Source organism: Sus scrofa, chromosome 5, assembly GCF_000003025.6.
Source record: "Sus scrofa isolate TJ Tabasco breed Duroc chromosome 5, Sscrofa11.1, whole genome shotgun sequence".
In the NCBI taxonomy this organism is placed as follows: domain Eukaryota; kingdom Metazoa; phylum Chordata; class Mammalia; order Artiodactyla; family Suidae; genus Sus; species Sus scrofa.
Genome location: NC_010447.5, coordinates 48813675 through 48840763, shown reverse-complemented (window position 1 = coordinate 48840763; position 27089 = coordinate 48813675). Strand labels below are relative to the sequence as shown.

General features: G+C 42.7%; 1 protein-coding gene across 1 annotated transcript in view; it reads right to left on the bottom strand.

Moving 5' to 3' along the window:
* The window catches only part of BCAT1 (branched chain amino acid transaminase 1), a 111421-nt gene extending 84869 nt beyond the window's left edge, over nucleotides 1-26552 (bottom strand). The window contains exon 1 of the mRNA XM_021092209.1: nucleotides 26068-26552. Coding sequence (XP_020947868.1) covers nucleotides 26068-26073 — 6 coding nt within the window. The 5' untranslated portion in view covers nucleotides 26074-26552. The remainder of the gene's footprint in view (nucleotides 1-26067) is intronic.

The following is a 27089-nucleotide window of genomic DNA, read 5'->3' as shown; positions in this document are numbered from 1 at the left end:
TGGAGCATCCAGCCCTGACGAGCTTTCAGATGACTCAGTGAAACTGCAGGTTAGAGCTACTCTGCTGGAATTCCCAGGTGGCTCAGCAGGTTAAGGATCCCGTGCTGTCACTGCTGTGACTCAGGTGGATGCCGTAGTGCATGTTTGATCCCTGGCCTGGAAACTTGCACATGCAGCTTTAAAAAAATAATAATAAATAAATAAATAAATAAATAAATAAAAACTACCCTGATGAGCCCAGATAATCTAGTTCATGAGAGGTAATAATACATTGCTTTAAAATTACTACAGGAGTTCCCATTGTGGCTCAGTGGTTAACAAATCCGACTAGGAACCATGAGGCTGCAGGTTTGATCCCTGGCCTTGCTCAGTGGGTTAAGGATCCGGCATTGCCATGACCTGTGGTGTGGGTCACAGATGCGGCTCGGATCTGGCGTTGCTGTGGCTCTGGCATAGGGTGGTGGCTACAGCTCCAATTAGACCCCTAGCCTGGGAACCTCCATGTGCCACTGGAGCGGCCCTAGAAAAGGCAAAAAGACAAAAAAATAAAAAATAAAAAATAAAATAAAATAAATAAAATTACTCCAAAGTTTTGGGGGCAGCTGGTTATATGTTAACCAAAACAGCATGCAAGCCTAACATATGTATATATAGGTATTTATGAAAATAACCTAATACACAAGTCATACACAAAAATAGGAATAAAAAAGATGAGATGACTATGAAGTAATTTGCATTTTAACATATATTCCTAATTATGGTTGTTTTCTTCTACCATGCTTGGCTAAAGGCAAAATATACAGAAGGGCTAAGTAATCATTAATGACAGTAGATAGATATAAGTTTTATTCTCTTTCTTTCCTTTCTTTTTTGTTTCCTTTTTTTTTTTTTTTTTTATTTTGCTTTTTAGGGCCAGTCCTGAGACATATGGAGGTTCCCAGGCTAGGGGTCAAATTGGAGCTACAGCTGGCGGCCTACACCACAGCCACAGCAACACCAGATCCAAGGCATGTCTGCAACCTAACACCACAGCTCACAGTAACGCAAGATCCTTAACCCACTGAGCAAGGCCAGGGATCAAACCCACGTCCTCAGGGATACTAGTTGGGTTTGTAACCCCCTGAGCCACGACTAGAACTTCCCCATACTCCTAATTTATCTTTCCCCCTCCCCTTTACCCTTTGGTAACCATAGGTTGTATTCTATGTCTGTGAGTCTGTCTCTGGTTTGTAAATACATTGATTTATATATATACTTTTTTCTTTTTTTTTGGTCTTTTTGCCTTTTCTAGGGCCACTCCCGTGGCATAAGGAGATTCCCAGGCTAGGGGTCTAATCGGAGCTGTAGCCACCGGCCTATAGCAGAGCCACAGCAACTCAGGATCCGAGCCGCATCTGCAACCTACCCCATAGCTCACCACAATGCCAGATCCTTAGCCCACTGAGCAAGGGCAGGGATTGAACCCGCAACCTCATGGTTCCTAGTTGGATTCATTAACCACTGCGTCATGATGGGAACTCCAATGCTTAATATTCTTTTTTAGATTCCACATATGATATCATATAAAACTCGTCTTTGTTTGACTTACTTCACTTGGTATGGTATTCTCTAGGTCCATCCATGTTGCTACAAATGGCAATATTTCATTATTTTTCTGGCTGAGTAATATTCTATTTGAGTGCATGTGTGTACCACATCTTCCTTAATCATCTGTTAATGGGCACTTGGGTTTTTTCCATGTCTTGGCTACTGTAAAAATGCTGCTGTGAACACTGGGGTACACGTATCTTTTTAAATTAGAGTTTTCATCTCTTCTGCATATATGCCCAGGAATGGAATTGCTGGATCACACAGTAGCCCTATTTTCAGTTTTTTAAGGCAGCTCCGTATTGTTTTCCATAGTGGCTGAACCAATTTACATTCCCACCAATAGCATAGGAGGGTTCCCTTTTCTCTACACCCTCTCATTTATTTGTAGACTTTTTGATGATGTATGCTTTGAATTTTGTTTGTGTCTGTTTTGTTCTGTTTACAGAAATCTTTTAAAGCTAGTTGTTCCTTTTGCAAGGATTATCAGTTAACACTAGCTGACATAATCTGCAAAACTCCTTAACCAGGCTCATATAAATTGCTGCAAACACAATCTGCTAAAAGAGGGCGAAGGCTGGAGGCTGCGCAAGAGACCCTTCCCACCCCTCAAGGCACTCACCACTCAGGGCTGGAGACAGTGGACCACACAACAAGAATGACTAGAGGGTGCCCACATCAACCCATGTTGAGTTTCTGTAAGTACAATTTCATTTTTCCCTACATGTTAGAGAAAACATAAATATAATTGATGCTTCTGACACTCCAGGGGTTCCTGAGTGCACACCCACTTTGAAACATGTTAGAGAAAATATAAATATAATCAATGCTTCTGACACTCCAGGGGTCTCTATTGTGCATCCTGAGTGCACACACCCACTTTGAAACCACTGGGCTTGAAGACAAGGTGCAGAGTCCTGAGCCTGGTGTGTGGGCTTCTGCGCGTTCTGGAGCTCCTGCTTTCTCTCCCTTCCTGGACTTCCCTGGGCCCTTACTGGTGCTCTTCCTTTCCCTTCATACATAGAACACTGCTGTGGCAAGTCTCTACACTCGGATCATCCTGACATACCCTAAAAAGACTGACCAAGAGTTCCCGTCATGGCTCAGTGGTAATGAACCCAACTAGTATCCATGAGGACACAAGTACAATCCCTGACCTCAATAAATGGCCTAGGATCCTGCATTGCCGCAACCCGAGGCATAGGTCACAGATGCAGCTCTGATCTGATATTGCTATGGCTGTGGCTCAGGCTGGGACAGAGAAACAGACTCCTGAAGATTCTAGTTAGAAAGATTACAGAAATTTCATTTCATGTTTGGAAACTTACTAAGCTTACACTTTTGCATTTTACAGAAATAGAACCACAGATCAGCTTCTGAAAGGGAGAAATTAATCCAAACTAAATGAAGCTTGTTTTTTAAAATCCAGACTATATCCTGGATTGTTTTAGAGAACATTTTGTTTTCCACCAAATGTAGCTGTTCCGCTTTTAAGAGTGGAAGTTAATCTACTTTGAGGAAATAGACAGGAAAAAAAAAAAAAAGACCTTAGGCCATGACCAAGGTAGATGCATTACGTTTTATTCATGATTGTTCACTATGTACAGTAGAATCCACACCATACTCCCATTAAGATAAACTAATTTGAATAAGTACATGGCAAATAGGAGAAAATGATAAGTGGTTGATGATTGGTAAGGAGCAAAAGATATACGGCAAAGGAAAATTAGGTGTTTTGGAATATAGTAATCTTTTGGGAAAAAGTTAATGAAAACGGTTTTCCTGTGAATGTACTCTGTATTCAAGAAAATGCAAATATTAACTTCTCTCTGATACGTCCCTGTTGCTCTAGGACTGTAAACAGGGCACTTATCACCACCTCCTCTTTGAGAAGATTCCAAGTATGATGCATAAGGGGTGAGAGAGGCCATCAGGCTTTCTTGAGGTGAAAAGGCCAAGAGCAAGCCTTGGGTATCTGTGATTTCTGTCAATTCGAATTCTGTTATAAACCTCAAATACTCTAATTTTTATATGGAGTGATAAGGCACAGAACAGTGCATGTGTCAGCCACCTGGCCTGCCTTTGTCACTGTCCCTCGCCAGTTGGGTTGATTCATAGACCAGTGTCAGGGGACAGAAGAGGTGAAGACTTTTCAACAAAAGTTGTCATTGCTCCCGCTTTCTCGATCTTTCACATAGTCTGAATCCAGACCATCCAAACACAAAGCAAAACTTCCTGTTTCTACACACGCCACACTGAGTGAGAAAGAAGCAGCAATAAGACAAAGAGGAGCCGGATATCGGGTTTATGGTGACTTCATTTGAAAAGGTTTTACTGACACAATCATCTGCACTGTCCATTTCTTTATGCTCTGGTGGCTTGCTGGGCAATTTGGAGTGAGTGGAAGAAAAGCTTTTCTTTTGCAGCGTGAGAGGACTGTGGTGAAAAGGGAGATGGGAAGAGAGAACCAGCAAGATGCTCGCTCCTGGGATTGTTTTCCTGCAGGCAAGGCTTGGGAAAGATTTAAATGAAAGTAGAGAACCTGGAAGTTGATTGGCTTCCTAACACTTGTCTGTCCCCTGTATTACTTTGGAAAGTCTTCCTGTATCCCCAGGCCTATGAATTCTTTTTGAATAAATGGAATGAATATATAAATCCTCCATGTTTTTGTTTAACTTAAATTAAAAATAATATATTAGATGTTATGTAAACTTACTGTGGCAATAAAAAAATGGATATGCTGGTATGTTTTATACACACACGCATATATACATAGGGAGAGAGGATGAGGAGAACAGAAAACGGATACCTAGATAAACTCAATTGTTAGGTATAAAAGAATCAGAGATAGATTTCACAGTGGCTGTACAGGGTCTGTGTCATAGATGTGTTGAAACTCATTTACTAAAACCACATTTTGTCTTTTTTTTGTTCTTTTTTTTTTTTAGGGCTGCACCTGAGGCATATGGAAGCTCCCAGGCTAGGGGTTGAATTGGAGCCATAGCTGCTGGCCTATACAACAGCAACGTGGGATCCAAGCCGTATCTTCGACCTACACCACAGCTCATGGCAATGCCAGATCCCTGACCCACTGAGCGAGGCCAGGGATCAAACCCACAACCTCATGGGTAATAATAGTCAGGTTCATTACTGCTGAGCCACAGCAGAACTCCCTAAAACTGCTTTTACCTATTTACAGGATATTTCCCCTAACTTCCACATATTTCTGGATAGAAATGACCCTTGGAACTTATTCTGAATCTTTCTAAGTCATGAGTTCCAAGTTCATTGAAAGATCTTGTTTCCAGGTCTAGCTCCTTTATCTAGGAGATCTAGAACCTTGGGCAAATCACCTTTATCTCTAAACCTCACATTAATATCTGAACCTCACCCACCTTCCCTACAGAGGTAAAAAAAGTAAATGTGTAAGTCAGAGCATTTTGCAAACTTATGAACAGAATATGTCATGGTTGTTCCTTTGTTTTAACTTAAGGTCATCAAGTTTGTACGGAGACCTTCTAATGCAGCGGTGAAGCTCATAGACTCTGGAGCAACATCGCCAGATTCAATGGCTTTGCAAGCTTCACCTAATTACTTAACTTTTTCTGTGCCTCAATTTTTCCACTTGTGGAATGCTACTAATAATAGAGTTTTCATGAGGACTAAATGAGGTCATTCACATAAAGCCTGTGCTGGCGCCCAGTAAACTCTCACTCTGTTAGTTATAATTATTGCAGGGAAGATTCATATTGAATCTTTGAGAAAATCTGGCATCTGTAAAACTTGAATTACTTATAATTTTGGAGGGATGAAAGGATCCACAGGACCTTCACCTCTCTGCACACAGACCTTGTGGCATGGCTTCCTTACAACCCTGCTGCCTGGCTGAAAAGTAGTGGTTTGCCCTTAGATGCCCCATTAAATCCTCTTGGCAAACTGACCACTCCATGGGGCCAACATTCCTACCATTGTAAGAAGAGGTCCACTGGCTTTTTAGCCTTTCCCCAGATTACTGGAGCAACATACAGAAAAATCGGTCTTCTACTGGGATGCCTTTGATGTTTGGATTTGGTGTTGTCCTCAAGTGATTTAAAACTCACTTCTTCAACAAGTCTGGTTAATTTATTTCTCTACTTTTCAAAATTGGTATGGAAACTCTTTCGCACTAATGATGACAGCGTACATTTTTTTCCCACTAAAGTAAGCCCCATGTATGAGAGTTTCAATTTACAAAACAGGTATATCATAGGGTTTCTACAATACAAAAGTTTTTGCAACGGATGGCTTTTAAATAGCAATTTACTGTGCAGATTTGAATATGATTCATTTACAAAATATAAGTAGATATTATGACTTTATAACCATGCAATCATCTACTGTTAAAAAAAAAAATAGGCTCAACAGCAAAGAACTGCGTTTCTCATACCAGTCTATCTTCTGCCATAGAAAAAGATGGTTTTAAAAGTATGAGCATGTGTTTTACACTTACATGCTTTTTAAAAATTGAGGTTTTGGAGTTCCTGTCATGGCTCAGTGGAAACGAATCTGACTAGCAATCATGAGGACACAGGTTCGATCCCTGGCCTCGCTAAGTGGGTTAAAGATCTGGCGTTGCTGTGAGCTGTGGTGTAGGTCGCAGATGCAGCTTGGATCTCGAGTTGCTATGGCTGAGGCAAAGGCTGGCAGCTATGGCTACAATTCAACCCCTAGCTTGGGAACCTCCATAGGGCGAGGGTGTGGCCCTTAAAAAAAAATTGAGGTTAGAATTGACATATAACATGATATTTGTTTCAAGTGTACAACATAATGATTTTATATCAGTATATAGGTGAAATAATCACCATGATAAGTCTAGTTAACATCTGTCACCATATATAATTATAGAATTTTTTTTCTTGTGATGAGAAATTTTAAGATCTACTCTGCTAGCAACTTTCAAATACGCAAACAGTATTATTAACTACAGTCATCATGCTGTACATTACATTCCCAGGACTGACTTATTTTATAACTGGAAGTTTGTACTTCATTCATTTTGCTCAGCCCCCAACTCCACCTCTGGCAACCACCAACCTGTTCTCTGTGTTTATGACCTTGGTTTTGTTTGGTTTTTAGATTCCATGTATGAGTGAGATTATACAGTATTTGTCTTTCTCTGTCTGACTTAATTTCACACAGCCTAATGCCCACAAGGTCTATCCATGTTGTTGCAAATAGAAATTTTTTTTTCTTATGGATGAATAATATTCCATTGCACACACACACATATTTTTTTCTCCTTTGTACATTCATCTGTTGATGGACACTTAGGTTGCTTCCGTATCTTGGCTGTTGTAAAGAATGCTGAAATGAACACAGTGGTACACACATCTTTTTGAGTTAGTGTTTTCATTTTCTTCAGATAAACAATTCAGTAGAATTGCTGGATCAAATGGTGGTTCTATTTTTAATTTTTTGAGAAGCCTCCATACTATTTTCATAATGGCTACACTAATTTGCATCCCTACTCCTTTCCTTGTCAACACTTGCAGTCTGTTGTCTTTTTTTTTTTTTATAATAGTCATTCTGACAGGTAGTGAGCTGATACCATTATAGGAGATATCCTCCCCAATAATGTATAGAATGGGTTGGAGCAGGAGGAACTGAAAGAGGGGAGCGCTTTGGGAAGTGCATTCTACCGACACGTGTTTAACCTAGAAAAAAAGTGCAGACAATGGATAGTACAAATTCCAGTGTCTACAGAATGAGCACGAACTGGATGGCAGACTAGCACTAAAGCCCTCATTCTCCCTCCACCATACTTTATACGGAAGGGTTAATGGGCAGTTCCCCAAGGATGGATGTTAAACACGAAACTTTTTTTTTTCTGCCTTTTTAGGGCCACACCCACGGCATAGGAGGTTCCCAGGAGAGGGGTCGAATCCGAGTTACAGCCTCTGCCCTATGCCACAGCTACAGTAACATGGCATCTGAGCCATGTCTACCACCTACACCGCAGCTCACAGCAACTCCAGATCCCTGACCCATTGAGTGAGACCAGGGCTCAAACATCCATCCTCATTGATACTAGTTGGATTTGTTTCCGCTGAGCCACGACGGGAACTCCTGAAATTTTCTTAGTCGGGAGCTGTGGAACCAAGAGCCAATACTGCCCTGACTGCTGCCTTTAATGAGTATGATCTGTACTCTTCCTGAGAGTCAGCATTGGTGCCGTGTGGTCCTTGTGGTGTTGAGGTGCATAATAGATGCAGTCAGTATGCATTCTCCCTGGTTTGCTCTCTTGATCGTGCAAGATATATCACACACCTTGGAGATCTTTGTGTTATTTAATGAGATATTCAGCAGAACTTCCTTCACCTCAAGTCGACCAAAGGACAAACTTTGGAAGAGTAACAGTTGCAGAGGGAGTGAAGATTTATGATGTACCCTTAGTACATTTTGTTTGAATAGCTTCCATTAGTCACAACTTGATAACTTGTGACTTTCCTCTCAAATCCATTCCATGTTCCTTCCTCACTTCTGTAATTTCTATTGTTAGAACACGCAAACACGCTTCCTCTGCGGATTGCCTGGTGCACCTCAAAAGAAAGGATTTAAAAAAAAAAATAAATAAATACAAGGAAAGGAAAACTGTCTTAGCCCATTTGGGCTGCTCTAACAAAATAACTAGACTGGACAACATTTAGGAGTTCCTGTTTTGGCACAGTGGAAACGAATCCGACTAGTATCCACGAGATCCGAGTTCGATCCCTGGCCTTGCTCAGTGGGTTGGGGATCCGGCATTGCCATGAACAGGTCGCAGATGAGGCTCAGGATCCTGCGTTGTTGTGGCTGTGGTATAGACCAGCAGCTGTAGCTCCGATTCGATCCCTAGCCTGGAACCTCCATATGCTTCGGGTGTGGCCCTAAAAAGCAAAAAAAAAGGGAGTTCCTGTTGTGGCTCAACGGTATCCATAAGGATTCGGGTTTGATCCCTGGCCTTGCTCAGTGGGTTAAGGATCTGGTGTTGTGCTGAGCTGTGGTATAGGTTGCAGACATGGCTCGGATCCCATGTTGCTATGGCTGTGGTGTAGGCCAGCAGCTGATGCTCTGATTTGACCCCCTAGCCTGGGAGCTTCCTTACGCCAATAAATCAAAAAATTTATTTCTCACAGTTCTGGATGCGAGAAGTCCAAGGTCATGGCACCAACATGGCCAGTAAATGAGAGTCCTCTTTGGGGACACAGACTTCTTGTTAGGTCCCATGAGGGAGAAGGGGCAAGGGATCCCTCTAGAGCCTCTTTTTAATTTATTTATTTACTTATATATTTTATTTTTTGGCCACCCCACAGCATATGGAGTTCCCGGGCCAGGGGTCTAATCGGAGCTGTAGCTGCCAGCCTACACCACAGCCACAGCAACGCGGGATCCGAGCCACGTCTTCGACCCACACCACGGCTCAGGGCAACGCCGGATCCTTAACCCACTGAATGGGGCCAGGGATCGAACCCGCATCCTCACAGAGACTATGCCAGGTTCTTAACCCTATGAACCCCTATAGGAACTCTTAAACTCCATTTTATAGATGAGAAAATTGTAAAAAGTGTGACCATTTGCCAGGATGGCACATGGGTCTCAGTGCTCACAGCTGTGATTTATTACAGGATGAAAAAGGACCAAAGAAAAATCAGCAAAGGGAAAAGGCACATAGACAAAGCTCAGAGGAAACCAGGTACAAGCTTCCCAGGGGTCTCTCCCAGTGGAGTCACACACGATGCACTTCATCCCCAGCAACACGTGGCAACAATATGTGTGAGATGTCATCCACCAGGCAAGCTCCTTAGGGACTCAGTGCCTGAGGTTTTTATCGGGGGCTGGCCATGTAGGGACCCTCTACCAGCACATACAAATTTCAGACTCCCAGAAGGAAACATGTCCAGCAGAAACCACACTGTTTGTACAAATTAAACAGAGTGAGCCATTCTTATCAGGAAGTTGGGGGAAGTCTCTGAAAATTCAAGTTCCCAGACACCAGCCTTGCCAGCAGATCTTTCCAAGACTAGAAATCCCAGGCCCACTTCATTAAGGCTTTTCTGCACAGGAGGAGACCGAGAGGCTTTGGTCAGCTCTGTGGAAGTTGGCTTTGAGCGCAAATAACATGAAGCATCCAAGTAAAGTTCTCCTGTTCACTTTATTTATTCATTCATTTATTCATTTTTGCTTTTTAGGCACGTGTCTGCGGCATACGGAAATTCCAAGGCTAGGGGGCGAATCGGAGTTGCAGCCACAACACCACCAGATCCTTAAGCCACTGAGCCAGGACGGGGATCAAATCACATCCTCACGGAGACAACAACAGGTCTTTAACCACAGGGCCACAACGGGAACTCCTCTGTGAGCATCTTTTACATTATGGAGAGTCTGAGAATTCCCAAACCCTTAAGACCTTTGGGCTTAACAGTCCTCCCCTCACTTCTTTTTCCTCTTCCAATTTTCTACAGTCAGAAAGAAGAAACCAGCCTGCAACTTTAATATTTGCTTGGAGACCTCAACTAAATATCTCAGTTCATAGCTTACAAGTTCTGCTTTCTTCCACTATGTAACATGAACATGTTCCCCAGTTTTTTCAGAGCCCTCATCAGCATTGTTTATGTTGTTGTTGTTTTGGCCGTACCCAGGGCATGTGGAAGCTCCCAGGCCAGGACCTGAGCCCATGCCGTAACAGTGACCCGAGCAGCTGCCATGACAACACTTAACTTGTTGTGCCACCAAGGGAACGCCAACAGTGCTTTTAACATCCATATTTCTATCCACAGTCAGTTTAAGATAATCTAGGCTTTTCCTTCTGTGCTCCTCAAGTTTTTTTTCCATTCTCTGCCACTTTCACATTTTCAGGTATTTGTTATAGCAGCACCCCATTTCTAGGTACCAAAGTCTATATTCACTGTCCATTGTTGCTATAACAAATTACCATAAATTCTGTGACTTAAAAATTACAGAAATTTATTATCTTGCAGTTCTGGAGGTCAGAAGCCCCAAGTCAAGGTATCAGCAGAATTACTTTCCTTCTGCAGGCTCTAGGGGGAGAATCTGTTTCCTTGCCTTTTCGAGCTTCTAGAAGCCACCTGCATCTCTTGACTCAGGGCCCCTTCCTCCATCTTCAAAGCAAGCAGAGTAGCATCTTCAAGTCTTCCTCTCTTTATGCCTACTTCCCTCATTCCTTCTCTCCTCTCTCATCTCTGCTCCACTGTCACATCACCTTCTCTGCCTGTGACCCTCCTATCTCCCTCTTATAAAGACCCTTGTGATTACATTGGGCCCAACCAGGAACTCAAGGATAATCTCCCCATCTCAAGATCCACAGGAGTTCCCAAGGTGGCTCAGCAGTAATGAATCTGACTACTATCCATGAGGACTCAGGTTTGATCCCTGGCCTCATTCAGTGGTGAATGATCCAGTGTTGCCCTGGTGTAGGTCGCAGATGAGGCTCGAGGCTCGGATCTGGCATTGCTGTGGCTCCCAGCCTGGGAACTTTCATATGCCATGGGTGCGGCCCTAAAGAGACAAAACAAACAAACACAAGCCACAAAAACAAACAAACAAACCTATAACTTAGTCATATCTGCAAAATCTCCTTCCATAAACGTTTTAGGAGATTAGGTCATGGACATCAATGGGAGTTCATTATTCAACCCACCACACTCATCAATCCCCTATCATAGGCCAGGCATCAGATTGCATACGTTTTGCATGGTGGCAAAAAACTAGATATACTCCCTGCTCTCAAGAAATGTCTGGTCGAGTGGGAGAGTCAGACATCTATCCCAAAGCCATACAGATAATCATGCCAATAAATAACTGTAAGGTGCAAGTGGTGACGTAAAGGACTGGGAATCTACAGGACAGGAGTTCATGAGGTTATCTTCATGACATTCAGCCTGAGGCTGGCAGGGTAATAAGGAGCCAGTTAGGTAGTGAGCAGGAAGGCCTTCGGGGCAGAAGAATCAGCAAGTGCACAGGCCCTGAAGGAAAAGTTTGGGGGATGAGTAGAAATGGATACGGTGGTAAAAAGGTGAGGATGCAAAGCCTAAAAGAGACCAGATCTTTGGGGGGCTCCTAGAGCCAGAGGGACTTTGGGTTTTTTGTTTTTGTTTTTTGTCTTTTTGCCATTTCTTGGGCCGCTCCCACAGCATATGGAGGTTCCCAGGCTAGGGGTCTAATCGGAGCTATAGCTGCCAGCCTACGCCAGAGCCAGAGCAACACAGGATCCAAGCTGCATTTGCGACCTACACCACAGCTCACAGCAACGCCAGATTGTTAACCCACTGAGCAAGGCCAGGGATCGAACCCACAACCTCATGGTTCCTAGTCCGGATTCGTTAACCACTGTGCCACGACGGGAGCTCCGGGACCTTGGGTTTTATTCAAAGCATAAGAGGAAGGGGTTGAGGTGTTTTTTAAGCAGGTGACAGCTGTGATCACTCTGCTTTGAGGAGCACAGGTTGGGGTGGGGAGGTGGGGATGAACAAGAGGTGAGCAAAATGAGAAATATTTATACCCACTGAGCAGAAGACAGTGGCATGAACTAGGCACACAGCAACAAAAATGGAGAGAATTGTACAGATATAAAATATGTCTTGGACCAAAAATAACCAATGATATTTGGTATAATTTGGTGGCATTCAAAAGCCTGGGGTACAAGCACAGGTGTGGGTGACATATGAGGAATGTAGTGCATTCATGGAGATGAGAAGTGAAAAGGACTGAGATAACAGAAGGGAGAATGGGCCATCCATGCCCCTTGAAATAAAGGGAGAAAACAGGAAGAGAGAATCAGGAACCACTAACATCTTCAGTGGACGATGGAGAAGAGAGAGAGATGTCTTTCAGTGATTTAAGAGGCAGAGAAAGGCTGGCCCATGGGAGCAGTGGAGAGGGGATTTCTAGGAGGAGTCTGATTTAAAGACAGCATTGGGCAGGAGACCAGCCCCCTCTAACCCTGGGATGGGAGAAGGTAGGGAAGATCCAGGGAATTGACCTCACCTGAGGGCGGCAGGAGCAGGAAACATTTAGAGAAGGAGAGGGAGATGGGCTAATATTGAGCTGCAAAGGCTACTGTGGTCAGATTTGGGTGGGAGGTTCTAGTGAGGGTTGAGGAAACATAGAGCATCAAGGGAGCAGGAAGGATGGAGGCACTATGAACAAAAGTGTGATGTGGCAAATTTAACAGGTTGGGTAACCAGGTGGCCAGTGCTATGAGCTCCAGTAGTTCATTCCTCAAGGGTGTTGGATACTCAGTCCTCCTTATTTATTTATTTATTTATTTAGTCTTATTAGGGCTGTACCCACGGCATATGGAAGTTTCCAGGGTAGGGGCTGAATTGGAACTGTAGCCACCGGTTGATGCCACAGCCATAGCAACACCAGATCCAAGCTGTGTCTGCGAACTACACCACAGCTCGTGGCAACGCTGGATCCTTAACCCACTGAGCAAGGCCAGGGATCGAACTTTCATCCTCATGGATGCTAGTCAGATTCATTTCCACTGAGTCACGACGCAAACTCCCAGGCCTCCTTATTTACCAGTGATCTGAAAGGGGGGCCAGGCAAGCTTTTCCTCATAGCCTTTTAAGTGGAATAGGAATGAGGAGCTCCCATCATGGCTCAGCGGAAACGAATCAGACTAGGAACCATGAGGTTGTAGGTTCGATCCCTGGCCTCGCTCAGTGGGTTAAGGATCTGGCATTACCGTGAGCTGTGGTGTAGACTGCTGATGCGGCTCGGATCTGGTGTGGCTGTGGCTGTGGTGTAGGCTGGTGGCTACAGCTCCGATTAGACCCCTATCCTGGGAACCTCCATATGCTGCAGGTGCGGCTCTAAAAAGACAACAACAACAACAAAAAAAGATAAATGCTGTGAATAGGAATGAGTGCCTGAATCTAGGTCCAGAGGTCTGGGGTTGGATGAAGTGGACCACGCATGCACCTAAACGCTCTTATTTCCTTATTCATCTGGCCTTATCTCATGCTTCTCCTCAAACATCACTTCCACTGTAAAGCCTTTCCTAATTTCTCTGACCCATCTTCTTCATGTACCACGATACCTTATGCAAAATTCTGTTGTAGCCCCTATTATACTTTAGTGTGTTGTTTTTTATTTCTCTCTCTCTTCCTGAACACAGTGATTTCTCGAGAATAAGAAAGCTTGAATTATTTCCATTTGTCTATTACCTAGTCTGAAGCCCAGTAATCTTAGTAAGAGCTACGTTCTTGCATAAATGAAACTTGAATCAATCATTGTTTGTTGGTTATTATAATATATAAATGTTAGGTTTGAAGAAGAGTGTGTATGCCCTTAATATAATAGTCACCGTAAAGTTTGTTGTATATACTATGTTTTTTTCTCTTTTCTGGTACATATTATGTTTAATCTGCTTTCTCAATAGATAATTTTTAGTTAGTTATAATTAAATAGTTTGGAGATTTCATCAAGAAATATATCCTTGGTCTTAATTGATTGGGCTGAACAGTGCAGTATTTCATATTTTCTTGATAATGGCTCTAGAGTCAAAGTAATTTCACTACAAATATTCTGCTTCTCTTGTTTTAATTTCAATTTTTTTTTTTTTTCTTTTTTGGCTACCCCACAGCATATAGAGTTCCCAGACCAGGGATCAGATCTGAGTAGCAGTTGCGACCTATGCCATAGCTGTGGCAACACCAGATCTTTAACCCCCTGTGCCAGTGGGCTGGTATGGGGAATCAAACCTGCGTCCTGCAGAGGCCGATGATCCCATTGCAGGAACTCCTAAATTTTTTTTTTTTTTTTTTTTGGTCTTTTTGCCATTTCTTGGGCTGCTCCCATGGCATATGGAGGTTCCCAGGCTGGGGGTCTAATCGGCCAGCAAAGTGGGATCCGAGCCGCATCTGCAACCTACACCACAACTCATGGCAACGCCGGATCCTTAACCCACTGAGCAAGGCCAGGGATCGAACCCATAACCTCATGGTTCCTAGTCGGATTCGTTAACCACTGCGCCACGACGGGAACTCCAGGAACTCCTAAATTTTTAATATAATAAACTCGCATGGTCAAAAATCAAATATATAAATGTACACAGTGAAAAAGGCTCACAGAAATTTTCCTCTAATCTTTCCTCTACCAGTTTCTTTCTTTCTTTGCTTGCTTTTTAGGGCTACCTATGCAGCATGTGGAAGCTCCCAGGCTAGGGGTCAAATTGTAGCTGCAGTGCCGGTCTACACCACAGCCACAGCAACGTGGGATCCTGGCCTTGTCTTCAACCCACACTGAAACTCATGGCAATGCCAGATCCTTAACCCACTGATTGGGGTCAAGGGATTAAACCTGCATACTCAGGGATACCAGGTGGGTTCTTTACCACTGAGCCATGATGGGAACTCCCTGGGTTTTTCGGTTTTTTTTAACCTCATTCTTTTTACGCTTGTTGAATATGTGGGTGATTTCTAATCTTTTGTTATTACAAACAATGCTGCAATGAATACTCTCTCATTTGAACGTCATTTCACACAAGTACAAGTAAATACAAGGCACTGCTAATTAAACTGTTAACAATGATGTTGAACTATTAAATCTATCTCAAACTATGGAGTTAAGTTCATGTGATTAGAAATGACCCCCTCATTCCCAGCATCAAAGTCTTTTAACATCAAAGGGTTGACTGACTGGCTACTGTAAATAAATGTTCTGAGAACATTAGTCAAGAAGAGGAAAGGTACCTGTTGACGAGCAGACAATGTTAATGTAAGAGGCATGCATGAAATTATTAAAGGAGCATAACCCTTACTGACAATCAGTATCTACATATTTACTGAATAACTGACATTATTAATTAGAGCAAATAAAATACATAACCAGACAAAAAAGAAGATAAGTTAATTATCGGGAAACTTTTAAACAGTGAATGTAGTAAGTGGCAAAATTTTGCACAGGAGATTTGAGAGGTCTTATTTCTTGAAGTATTTAAGTGGAATAGAATTGAAACTAGGAAGATAAACTCGAGAGAACAATCCTTCTTAGCAGAAGTAAATGCCTAAAATGACCTAATAGATTTTTTCTTTCAAAATTCCAGTATTCAATGAACACAGCCTCTAAGTGCCTCTTTTGTTGGGTTTGTTTGCCAGTGTATGCATTAATTAGTTTGCTTAAAAACTGCTTTGTTTGCAACAACAAGAAATCCCCATGTTTAACAGTATTGGAATTGGTTAACATTCCCAGACACGTGACTTTGTTCTATATTCTAAGTCAGTCCCTTGGGATGTGGCAGGCGCCCTTTCTCTTTACACGCTGCCTAAATCTGAAGACAGTAGTGATTTAATGGAATGGCATTGATGAGTTTGTTTCTTATGATTTTCTTGAGTTTATACTGCTATGCAGCATCTTTTTTTTTTTTTTTTTCTTTTTATAGCCACACCCATGGCAGGTGGAAGATCCCAGGTTAGGGGTTGAATCAGAGCTACAGTTGCCAGCCAACATCACAGCCACAGCAATACAGGATCCAGGCTGTATCTGCCACCTACACCATAGCTCACAGCAACACCAGATCCCCAACCCACTGAGCGAGGCCAAGGGTTGAAACCCCACGGATACTAGCTGGTTTCGTTTCGGCTGCACCACAATGGAAACTCCTGCAACACCTTTTGTATGAACTTTCCCAGAGGTATTTGTAATGGATAGTTAGAATCTATATACAGTTTCACCAGGGACGCTCTCTAAAAAAATTAATCAGGGAATAGTGGCAGGGAATGAGTTTGGTAATAGGCATCAAAACATGTAAGCACTTACCGTTGCCAGTCTTTATAGCCCTTATCTTTTTTTTTTTTTTTTTTTTTTTGTCTTTTTGCCATTTCTTGGGCTGCTCCCGCAGCATGTGGGAGGTTCCCAGGCTAGGGGTCTAATCGGAGCTGCAGCTGCCAGCCTACTCCAGAGCCACAGCAACGCTGGATCTGAGCCGTGTCTGCAACCTACACCACAGCTCACGGCAACGCCGGATCATTAACCCACTGAGCAAGGGCAGGGATCGAACCCGCAACCTCACGGTTCCTAGTCGGATTCGTTAACTACTGCGCCACGACGGGAACTCCCATAGCACTTATCTTTTGAGCATCAATTAAACCTTTGATTCCTAATAAATCCAGATGTGAAAAAATATATCTGCTGTTTGAAAACATAAAGAAGTATACAACACGATCAATTAATCTGGACCTAGGAAATCTAGAAATAGGTAGTTGATTGAACTCAACTAACATCTGTAAAGTACCAAAAATGGTACAAGGTTCATGCAAGTGAGCAGAGCTGAGTGCACAGAGATTAAATAATATGATCGGTATCTTATTTCCTGACTTCAAAAGGTGACTCTACTCTTACCATCTTCCACCCACTCTCATTCCACTGTAAAACATAGTCACTGTCCTCAAAAAGTAGCTGGGGAGTGAGCTGAATGGTGAGTGGCATGATGGAAGGCATAGATGTGGGGTAGTTAGAAATGGAGAAGAAGGAGTTATAAATGAATATATGAAAATATGAAAGCTCCTGTTGACGAACAGCAGATACTCCATTATGACTGGAGGAGTGCATACACATAGAAGAGAGAATAGACTAAAAAAAGACCTCATGCACTAATTAAGTTCAGTAGACAAAGGGGAAGTCATAGAGGTATTTTGAGTGGGTGAACGACATAAACTAATGCCTGCGAAATTAAGAAAAACCAGAGTTGGGAGTTCCTGTCGTGGCACAGTGGAAACGAATCCGATTAGGAACCATGAGGTTGCAGGTTCGATCTCTGGCCTCGCTCAGTGGGTTAAGGATCCGGTGTTGCCATGAGCTGTGGTGTAGGTCGTAGACACAGCTCAGATCGGGCATTTGCTGTGCCTGTGGTGTAGGCCGGCGGCTACAGCTCCAATTAGACCCCTAACCTGGAAACTTCTATATGCCGTGGGTGCAGCCCTAAAAGGACAAAAGACCAAAAAAAAAGAAAGAAAGAAAAAGAAAAAACAGAGTTCCTGTTGTGGCTCAGCAGGTTAAGAACCCAATATAGTGTCCTTGAGGATGCAGGTTCTATCCCTGGCCTTGCTTGGTGGGTTAAGGATCCGGCATTGCCACAAACTGCAGCATAGTAGGGAGGAAGAAAAGGAGGGAGGTGGGAGACAGGGAGGAAGGGAGGAATAAAAGATGGCCAGACTTGGGCCAAATATCCACTCTTGCTACAACCAGCTGTGGCTGAGACAGGGGCCCATCTGGTAGCAACAGAGCCATGTAGACCTGTCCCTTTGACAGTCCCTCTAGGTAGGGAAGTCATCAATGAAATGGGAAGGTAAGGCATCCAAACTACTAAACTCTAAGAAATTGTGTGTTAACCTAAAACAGCCATGCACACATTTCAAAATGAGATTAAGACCATGGAAATTAAGGCACATGTTCTGTGAATCAAGCTCTATTCTGTGGGAGTTCCCACTGTGGCTGAGCAGAAACAAATCTGACTATATCCATAAGGATGCACATTCAATCCCTGGCCTCACTCAGTGGGTTAAATATCCGGCATTGCCGTGAGCTGCATTGTAGGTCTCAGATGCAGCTTGGATCCTGTGTTGCTCTGGCTGTGGTGTAGGTCAGTGGCTACTGCTCCGATTCGACTTCTAGCCTGGGAACCTCCACATGCCGAGAGTGTGGCCCTAAAAAGATAAAGAAAAAAAAAAAAGGTCTATTCTGTGACTGTGGTACAAGATCAAAACATGACACCGTAAAATATGCCACTTTGGGATAAGGATTATTTTAAGCTGAAGGCATGAGAAAACCAACAGATGTAGCAGGAAGCTTTCCTAGAGCCTCCCTTCTCTGACTAAAAGCAGAAATTTCTGAGAAACGAGGGCTGCCAAAAGTTTTTCCTGCAGAAGCCCTACAGCCGTGAAAAAGACAGAAAGTCAATACTGAGATGGACCTGCCCAGACAAATCTTACCCCATTTGCACCCATATAGTTACCTTACCACAGCTTGCTACCCTCGGAAATCTAAAACATTTGCCCTTATCTTGTCACTTCCCTACAAATTTGTTTTTCTTTTCTTTTTTTTGTCTTTTCTAAGGGCTGCACGCACAGCATATGGATATTCCCAGGCTAGGGGTCTAATCGGAGCTGTAGTCACTGGCCTACACCACAGCCACAGCAACTCAGGATCTGAGCCACGTCTGCGACCTACACCACAGCTCACGGCAACGCCAGATCCTTAACCCACTGAGCAAGGCCAGGGACTGAACCCGAAACCTCATGGTTCCTACTCGGATTCGTTAACCACTGAGCCACGATGGAAACTCCCAAATCTGTTTTTCTTTGTTAAGATAAACTCAAGTTCTAACCACCCCTAGGAGGAATCATAACTGAGTTTCCCCAGTGTGAACTGCTTTTAATCTGTCTTTTTTTGTCAATTTAATTTGCAGGATGCCAAGAAATGAACCTAAGAGGATAGTGGAAAATGTTTCTTTAATTCCCTACACTATACACCTTAGCTCTTTATGAGATAAGACAAAAAGAAGAAACCGATAGCTCCTGTCCTACTAAAACCAAAAAAATATTGGTTGTCTTTCTGTTTGGACTAAAGACAGGTATTTCCAATATTCAAAGGGCAGAATGGATCTCTTGCTTATATATTTGCATATTTCAGCTGATTGAAGGAGCAAGAGCCGGTAGCTCTCCACTGTTTCATTTTAAAAATTTTTTGGTTGTACCTACAGCATGCTAGTTCCCAGGCCACAGATTGAACCCTCACCACAGCAGCGACCCAAGCCACTGCAGTGACAATGCTAGATCCTTAACCCGTTGCACCACCAGGAAATTCCAATGATCCCATGTTTTAAATAACTGGATTATTTCAATATTTTCCACTAGTCTTCCATGCTGTATGGACTGCATTGCCCTGGTTTTAATGACAAGTGATTTAGGTATTAAATTGTGTCTAAGTGTGTTTTTACTTTTTTTTTTTTTTTTTTTTTTTTTTGCTGGGCAGACTGTCCCTTTTTCTCCTAAGAGTCACAAAGTGATGTCAGACCAAAAAAGGGCGAGAACCACTGATAAGGTAAATAACACACTGGACTAGGAGTCGAAATTTCTAGTTTCTCAGAATGTTATACTATTTATGACCTTAAAAAAATGTGGTAAATTTTCTGTTCTTCATTTTCTTTGTCTGTAGAACAGGGTTAATAATAGCTGCCATTCTTTCCACATATGAGTGTTTTGAAGTTACAATTCAATGTTATATACTTGTACAGCATTTTTTTTTCACAGCCGAACCTGTGTCACATGAAAGTTCCCAGGTTAGGGGTCGAATTGGAGCTGCAGCTGCCAGCCTATACCACAGCCACTGCAATGCCGGATTCAACGCAAATCTGCAAACTACACCACAGCTTGCAGCAATGCCAGAACCTTAACCCGCTGAGCAAGGCCAGGGATTGAAGCCACATCCTCAAGGAGACCACATCAGATTCTTAACCCACTGAGCCACAACAGGAACTCCTGCTTCTATAGCATTTAAAAATATAAAGCACTCTACTTCTATTAAGCAAAGAAGTTCTTCTCAAAAGCTGGATGTGTTTCTACTATAAACAAACACCAACACCCAACCTTGCAAGTATACATGCCATTCGCCAACCCTGAAAACCATGGAATCCCTGAGTAATGCAAAATGCTTCCCCATGCAGACCTTACTGCTCCATTTTAACTCTACCTTTTATCTTTAAAGTTCAAAGAAACATTTATTGTGATCTCAGATTCTTGGACTAATATCTAGCACTAAATCAAAACAACATAACTTTGAATCTGAATCAGCTAAAATGAAATGAAATGTACTTGGCAAAATCACCCTTTAACCTAGTGATGGAGTGTTAACAACTGCTGAGTGACCATCCTGTGCAAATGCATCCGTGGCTTCATGCCAAACGCCACTGAAGTCTCTGGTGGTCACGTAGGGGACATTTGCAGCGTGTTTGGCCTAGAACATCCTGACAGGTGCTCCTTCTCTCTAGATGTGTAAGGAGTCAAATAAAATTTGAAGTCTGTAATTATGTCCTAGGATTCTTACTATCTCCAGTCAAAAAATCAAAAACATTTCCCAGACTAAGGGACAGATTGTAGATGCAATTGATCAAATATTGAGATCTACATGACAAAATAAAAAACTAATAAATTAGTTCTTCTAGATGAAATATAGGACTATTAATGGAATTAATTGAAATTGACAAGTATTTCACAATTACAAAGAGTCATGTGTTTTTCAGTATGACTTTCCTGGATTATTGCTTGTTGTAATTTCCTCTAAATTTTTAATTTTTTTTGCTTGTCTTCCTTTTTCCTCTTTTCTTGACCTTTTCCCTATATTTCTGGAGCATGATTATCTCTTTCCTCAAGATTTTCTTTCTCCCATTAATCACTAAACACGAGAGAAATATCTCGCAAAATAGCTTTTCCCACAAAAGGGGCATGGCCAATACAACAATAGGAAAATGTTTATAAGCTATGCTATGCTGTATTAATAAGGTGATCTAATTTCTGATTTATTTTAGGGATATAAGCAATCAATTTCTAGAGGTAGCATTACTCAGATTGTAGATTTGAGAAGACTAATTAGAAGCATAGGTGCAAGTGGCACTGAACGCTTTTGTGACAGAAATGATAGATTCTACTGGGCTTTCTGTTCTCCACTGACATCGTGAGTCATAGACTAGGTCTCATGATAAAAATGTTTGCAAAATTTGCAAAGTTATGTATGAATCAGAGCATTCCAAATGTTCCCTTTTGAAACATTTCAAACATTTGAGTTGCACCTCAAGTTGATGTACATGGAATTCAATTTTTGTGGCCTTAGTTGAATGGGCACTTGCATGTATTATCAAATGGGCTACAGAAATTAAAGAAAGCCAGTTGGCAGGAATGTTTACCATATGTCAAAATGTTTAGAGCATTTGGACAGCTGTTAAGGGGATAAAGTTACAACACAAAGACTGCCCACACTTAACAACTGTAAAGTGAGCAGACCAGCCAGTTTCCTTCTGTGCTCAAAAAGAATGACTATATCTATGCCACCAGTGTGGCCCTAAAAAGACAAAAGACAAAAAATAAAAAAAATTTAAAAAGTAATAATAATTAAAAAAAAAAAAAAAAGGAGTTCCTGTTGTGGCTCAGTGGAAACAATCTGACTAGAAACCATGAGGTTGCGGGTTTGATTCCTGGCCTCACTCAGTGGGTTAAGGATCCAGCGTTGCCGTGAGCTGTGGTATAGGTCACAGACAGGACTCGGATCTGGCGTTGCTGTGGCTGTGGTGTAGGCCGTCGGCTACAGCTCCAATTCGACCCCTAGCCTGGGAACCTCCATGTGCCGACGGTTCGGCCCTATAAAGACAAAAGACAAAAGACAAAAAATGAATAAATAAATAAAAAATAAAAATAAATAAATAAAAAAAGAATGACTGTATCATGTAGAAAGTGAAGTCTGCCTGGGATAATGATGTTTATCATAAAAGGTACCAGATTCTTATTCTAACACGGTAACTAAATCCACTCAGGCATAATAAGATAGAACATTCCACTGAGTGCTCCGACAGGAGCATCTGTTAGAGGAATTGTGGTTGCCAAGCCTAAAAGACAATAGAGAAAGCTCTTCATTTTCATCTTCCTACACCCATTGAGAAGAGGTCATTCCAAGAAGCAGACAATCTGAAACTCCAAAAATAGAAATGGAGTTCCCTTTGTGGCTCAGCAGTAATGAACCTGACTAGCATCCATGAGGATGTGGGTTTGATCCCTGGCCTGGCTCAGTGGGTTAAGAATCTGGTGTTGCTGTGGCTGTGGTGTAGGCCAGCAGTTACATCTCCGATTCGCCCCTAGCCTGGGAATTTCTGTATGCTATGCACAGCCCTAAAACAAATAGAGCAAAAATAGAATTAACTCAGACACTCAAGGTGTCCATAGTTTAGAAACAATTCTTCGTTTATGCACAGAAATAGTTTACTCCTAAGCCTAGACTTCTCAGGTTATACTATCCAGCTGTTCATTTTTGTAAAATGTTATGGAAACTTCAATTAAATAATCAGGACACCAGAAAGGGAGCTCTCCTGAGATGATAGAAGAGCCCAACCAGAAGGAAAAGACACCAAAAACAACTCTAGTGAAAAGCCATGGATTCTTTGTTTATTAAGGGCCTCCCAGTGTCCTTTTCCTCTCCTTCCCTTGCCATGTGGAGATACGCATATAGCTGGCCATGGTTGCAGACCCCAAATTGTAATGCTCTGCTGATTCCAAATAAACCCATCTTAGCTGGAGAAAAATTTGCTGCAGTCTATTTATTTTAGGTCAACCCTTCCCTAACATAGAAAATTTTATTTACATTTTATTTTTTAAATGTTAAATTATTTAAGTTTAATTGGAGTATATTCGACTTTCAATGTTGTGTTAGTTATAGCAAAGCCTGGATCTGTATTTCTTTTTTTTTTTTTTTTTTATGGCATATGGAAGTTCCCAGGCTAGGGGTCTAATCGGAGCTGCAGCTGCTGGCTGTGCCACAGCCACAGCACTTCCAGATCGGAGCCCCACCTGTGACCTACACCACAGCTCACGGCAATGCCAGATCCTCAACCCACTGAACAAGGCCAGGGATTGAACCCACATCCTCATGGTTACTAGTCCTGATTCGTTTCTGCTGAGCCACAGCAGTAACTCCTGGGGTATATATCTTGATATTAGAAATAATAAACTGGAGTTCCCTTTGTGGCTCAGCAGAAATGCATCTGATTAACATCCACAAGGATGAAAGTTCAATCCCTGGCCTCGCTCAGTGGGTTGAGGATCTGGCGTTTGCCATGAGATGTGGTGTAGGTCGCAGACATGGCTGGGATCTGGCATTGCTCTGGCTGTAGTGCAGGCCCGCAGCTCCAGTTCAACCCCCTAGCCTGGGAACTTCCATATGCTGTGGGTATGGCCCTGAAAAAAAAAAAAAGAAAGAAATTAAAGAAATAATGAACTGAAGGGGAGCAGAATAGACTAGCCCCAAAATATGCCTCTTTGGCTCTTATTTAGGCTGATTATCTTAGTAAGCCTGCAAACACAAAACAACATTTGAAAACGGAGTAGAAGTTGCCCTTTTTGGAAGGAAACTTACCTATAAGGGAAATCTCCATTTGTAAGGACGTCTCCCTCTCTGTACCAGGGAAGAAGGATGACTAAATCTCTAGAAACTCTTACCAATGGAGAAGGTACAGACTGAAATCTGCAATGTACTCTTGTTAACTGTGCATTGCTGGATAACCTCCTGTAACTGCTTGTCCCACAGCCCCCAAATGTTTCTTTTGTCTTTGGCTGCGGGTGATATTAAAGGCTGTAGCTTGGGCCTTTTCAGAGAGTGACTCCGTTTTCCTGGATATCTTTCATGTATACAAGAGGCATACATGTTATTAAACTTCTGTTTGTTTTTTTCCTATTAATCTGTGTTTTATTACAGGAGTGTCTTAGCTAAGACTCTAGAAGAGTAGAGGGAAAATTACTTTTCCTCCCCTACAGAACTGAAAGTCCTGGCCTGAACTAGGGGATAAAATTGAAAATTATGAAAATAATTGGGTGATAAACAAAAACTGAAGGAAACCATTACTCAATTTTCATTCTTAGCATAAACCTCTGAAATAATCAAATGACTCTTTTCAGCTTTCTTTCACAAGGTTTTCAGCCCCTTTCAAATAATTAGACCTTCTCAGGTTTAATGAGCTGAGAAATTCTTGCATACAAATGGAAAATTTTCTTAACTCACCTTCCTTTCTCTTTGTAGTTCTCAAATGAAAGGAAGTTACTTATTATGGAAATTCACTAAATGAAATCTTGGCCAAAATTAAACTCTCTTTTGTTCTTTTTCTCACCACAGTAGGTTCTCCCAATGCTCTTTTGTTGGGCCTGCTTAACTAGCTACGCTTCTCCGAGCCTGGCCTCAGGGGCCACATCCTGTGTGCGGGAATAATCCCCTCTTCCCATCAGGCCTCTGTCTTGTCTGCTGCACACACACCAACAGCCCTGTCCCTTCCGTCACTTAACCATGCGTCCCTGACAATGACTTCTTTTTCGTTGCTTTTGCTTTTCAGGACCGCACCTGCAGCATATGGAAGTTCCCAGTATAGGGTCAAATCAGAGCTACAATTGCTAGCCTACCTACAGCCACAGCAACAACAGATCTGGGCCATCTCTTCGACCTACACCACAGCTCACAGCAACACCAGATCCTTAACCCACTGAGCAAGGCCAGGAATTGGATCTGCATCCTCATGGATGTTAATCAGATTCATAACCCACCGAGCTGCAACTGGAACTCCCATGGACTCTATACCCATGAATTTACAGAAATGCATAATCAACTACAGTTCCCCATAGGACAGGGAAAAACTGGAAAAGCACTACTTTTTTCCTCATAATTTTCTCCTTTTATTCACTAATTCCATACTCGATCAAAGCGTATTTTTCAGCTGAAATTAGACAGCTGTGAGCAAGCCAGATATAGAATCTCTAACTCTACAAGACGGTGGCTGCGGAATTTTTCAATGTGGCTCATTTACATGGTCTCTTTTTAATACAAAACTAGGTGTCCAGTCATTTACTGCTTAATCATACTGGAAATTTTTATTGGGTGAAAAAAAATTCGGTTTTATTTCTTCCTTCAAAGTTCAGACTATATGGAGGAATCTCCTATTTGCAAGAGGTTAGATGGCAGGACTAACTTGCCCATCCTTCACTTTCCTTCAAAAAAGCCACACTTCAGGTTTTAATGTCATTGCAATTTTCCAGTGTGTAAGACCAGGAAAACAGAACACTTCAAAACTTCATTGTTCTTGATAAGCATGAGAATAAAAGCCACAATGGTGCTCTTTACTAAAAGAATGCCCTTAGGCTTCTTTGATTTTCTAACTCCTAGACGTTTTAATTTCCACAAGAAACAAAATAAGAGGAGCCTTCTGTTTTTCAAGGCGTTGAGACAGCTTTCCCTGCCCTCTCCCACCCTCCTCACCTGGTTGGGCATCTCCCTCCTTTACAACTTAACACGCGGCAGAAAACCCCTGTTTACAGCCCGTGAACATCCCCAGACCTCTTCTCCAAAATCCCCCACCTCCTGGGCCTCTTAGAAGTTGAGAAGAGCTTCCTCTTCCTTTCCGAACTTCAAAACAAGCCAGGGGAAGGAATCGCGAGCTGCCCTGTTCACAAATGCAAGCTGTGAACAAGCTCGAGGCGGCACATCCTGTGCGCGGGATTAAGCAGAAGTCTGGAGAGAAAAGAACGGAAGGTCCTGTCCAAAGATGACCGATATGGAGGGCAGTGCCAACCTCTGCGTGGCAACAAACCATGTGGTCCTTCCTCCGTCTCCCTTCTGCCAACTGTCTTTGAGGAATCGCAGGCTCAATCCGTACACACAATTTGTAAAAATACAGTCAGAATCATAAGCGGTTACCTTCATTGTTCCGTCCGCGGTGAGGGCAGCTGGAGCTGAGTGGAGACAGAGGAGCTGCGTCCCAGGCGCTCTGGCTGCTGCGGGCGCCTCCCGGGAAGTGGCTGCAGTCGCGGCGGGCACACGTGGCGGGCGTGTTGCAGACTGGCCCTCGCAGCGGAGGTCGCTCGCTCTCCTGCAGATTGCATCAGCAGGAAGAGTCTTGAGGTTGTTTCCCCAGAACGCCCCCAGATGGTAGAGTCTCGTCCAGCACGAAAATTCTGTCCCGGCTCCGAGCCCTGACCGTCGTCACTCGCCGCTCACTCCTGGGGCTGGGGGATGCCACGGTTTCAAGCGCTTTACCTCTGAGCTAGTGCCCTAGAGTGTGTATTCGTGTGCGGCGACAACACGCAGTATCATTGATGTGGGGATGTGAAGGAGGAGGGAAAAAAAACAGATCACAAATCATGATCGCCAGTCCCTCCTTAGCTGGCTGCCAGCTCACCTCACTTCCCACTTTTCCCCTAAGTAACTTTCTTGCATGCCCTTGCTCAGAATTCTGTAGTAAATCCCATTACATCTAAAGCAGAAATTTAAAATGTATTTTTTGAATAGAAAAGAGCACTTGACTGGTTTTTAAGAGTTTGCCAATCTCTGTTTCTCCCACTTCCTTCCTCTAGTCCCACCATCCCCCCATCAGAGATAACCATTTTTGTTAGTTTCCTATGTACTTGGGGAAATCATTGGAATCTTTTGACTGAGCATGTAAAATTTGAACATTGCCTGCAGCCCTGTTCATCCTTTCGTGGTCCTATCCCCATTTCTACACAAAAGCGCCAGCACTGCTACTTTTCAGTTCACAAGGGAAGCTCCATGATTTTGCTTAAAATCGTGCCCTTCTGGTTGACCCCAGCTCATGCACTGTCAATCTAGCAGCTTCCTGTTTTTGTAAAGCTCAACTGGAGTCTTTATGAAGTCATAGCTGAGTCCTTCAAACAGAATTGAGCCCTTGTCACTGCCCTTTGTCCATCCTTTATTAAAAATCA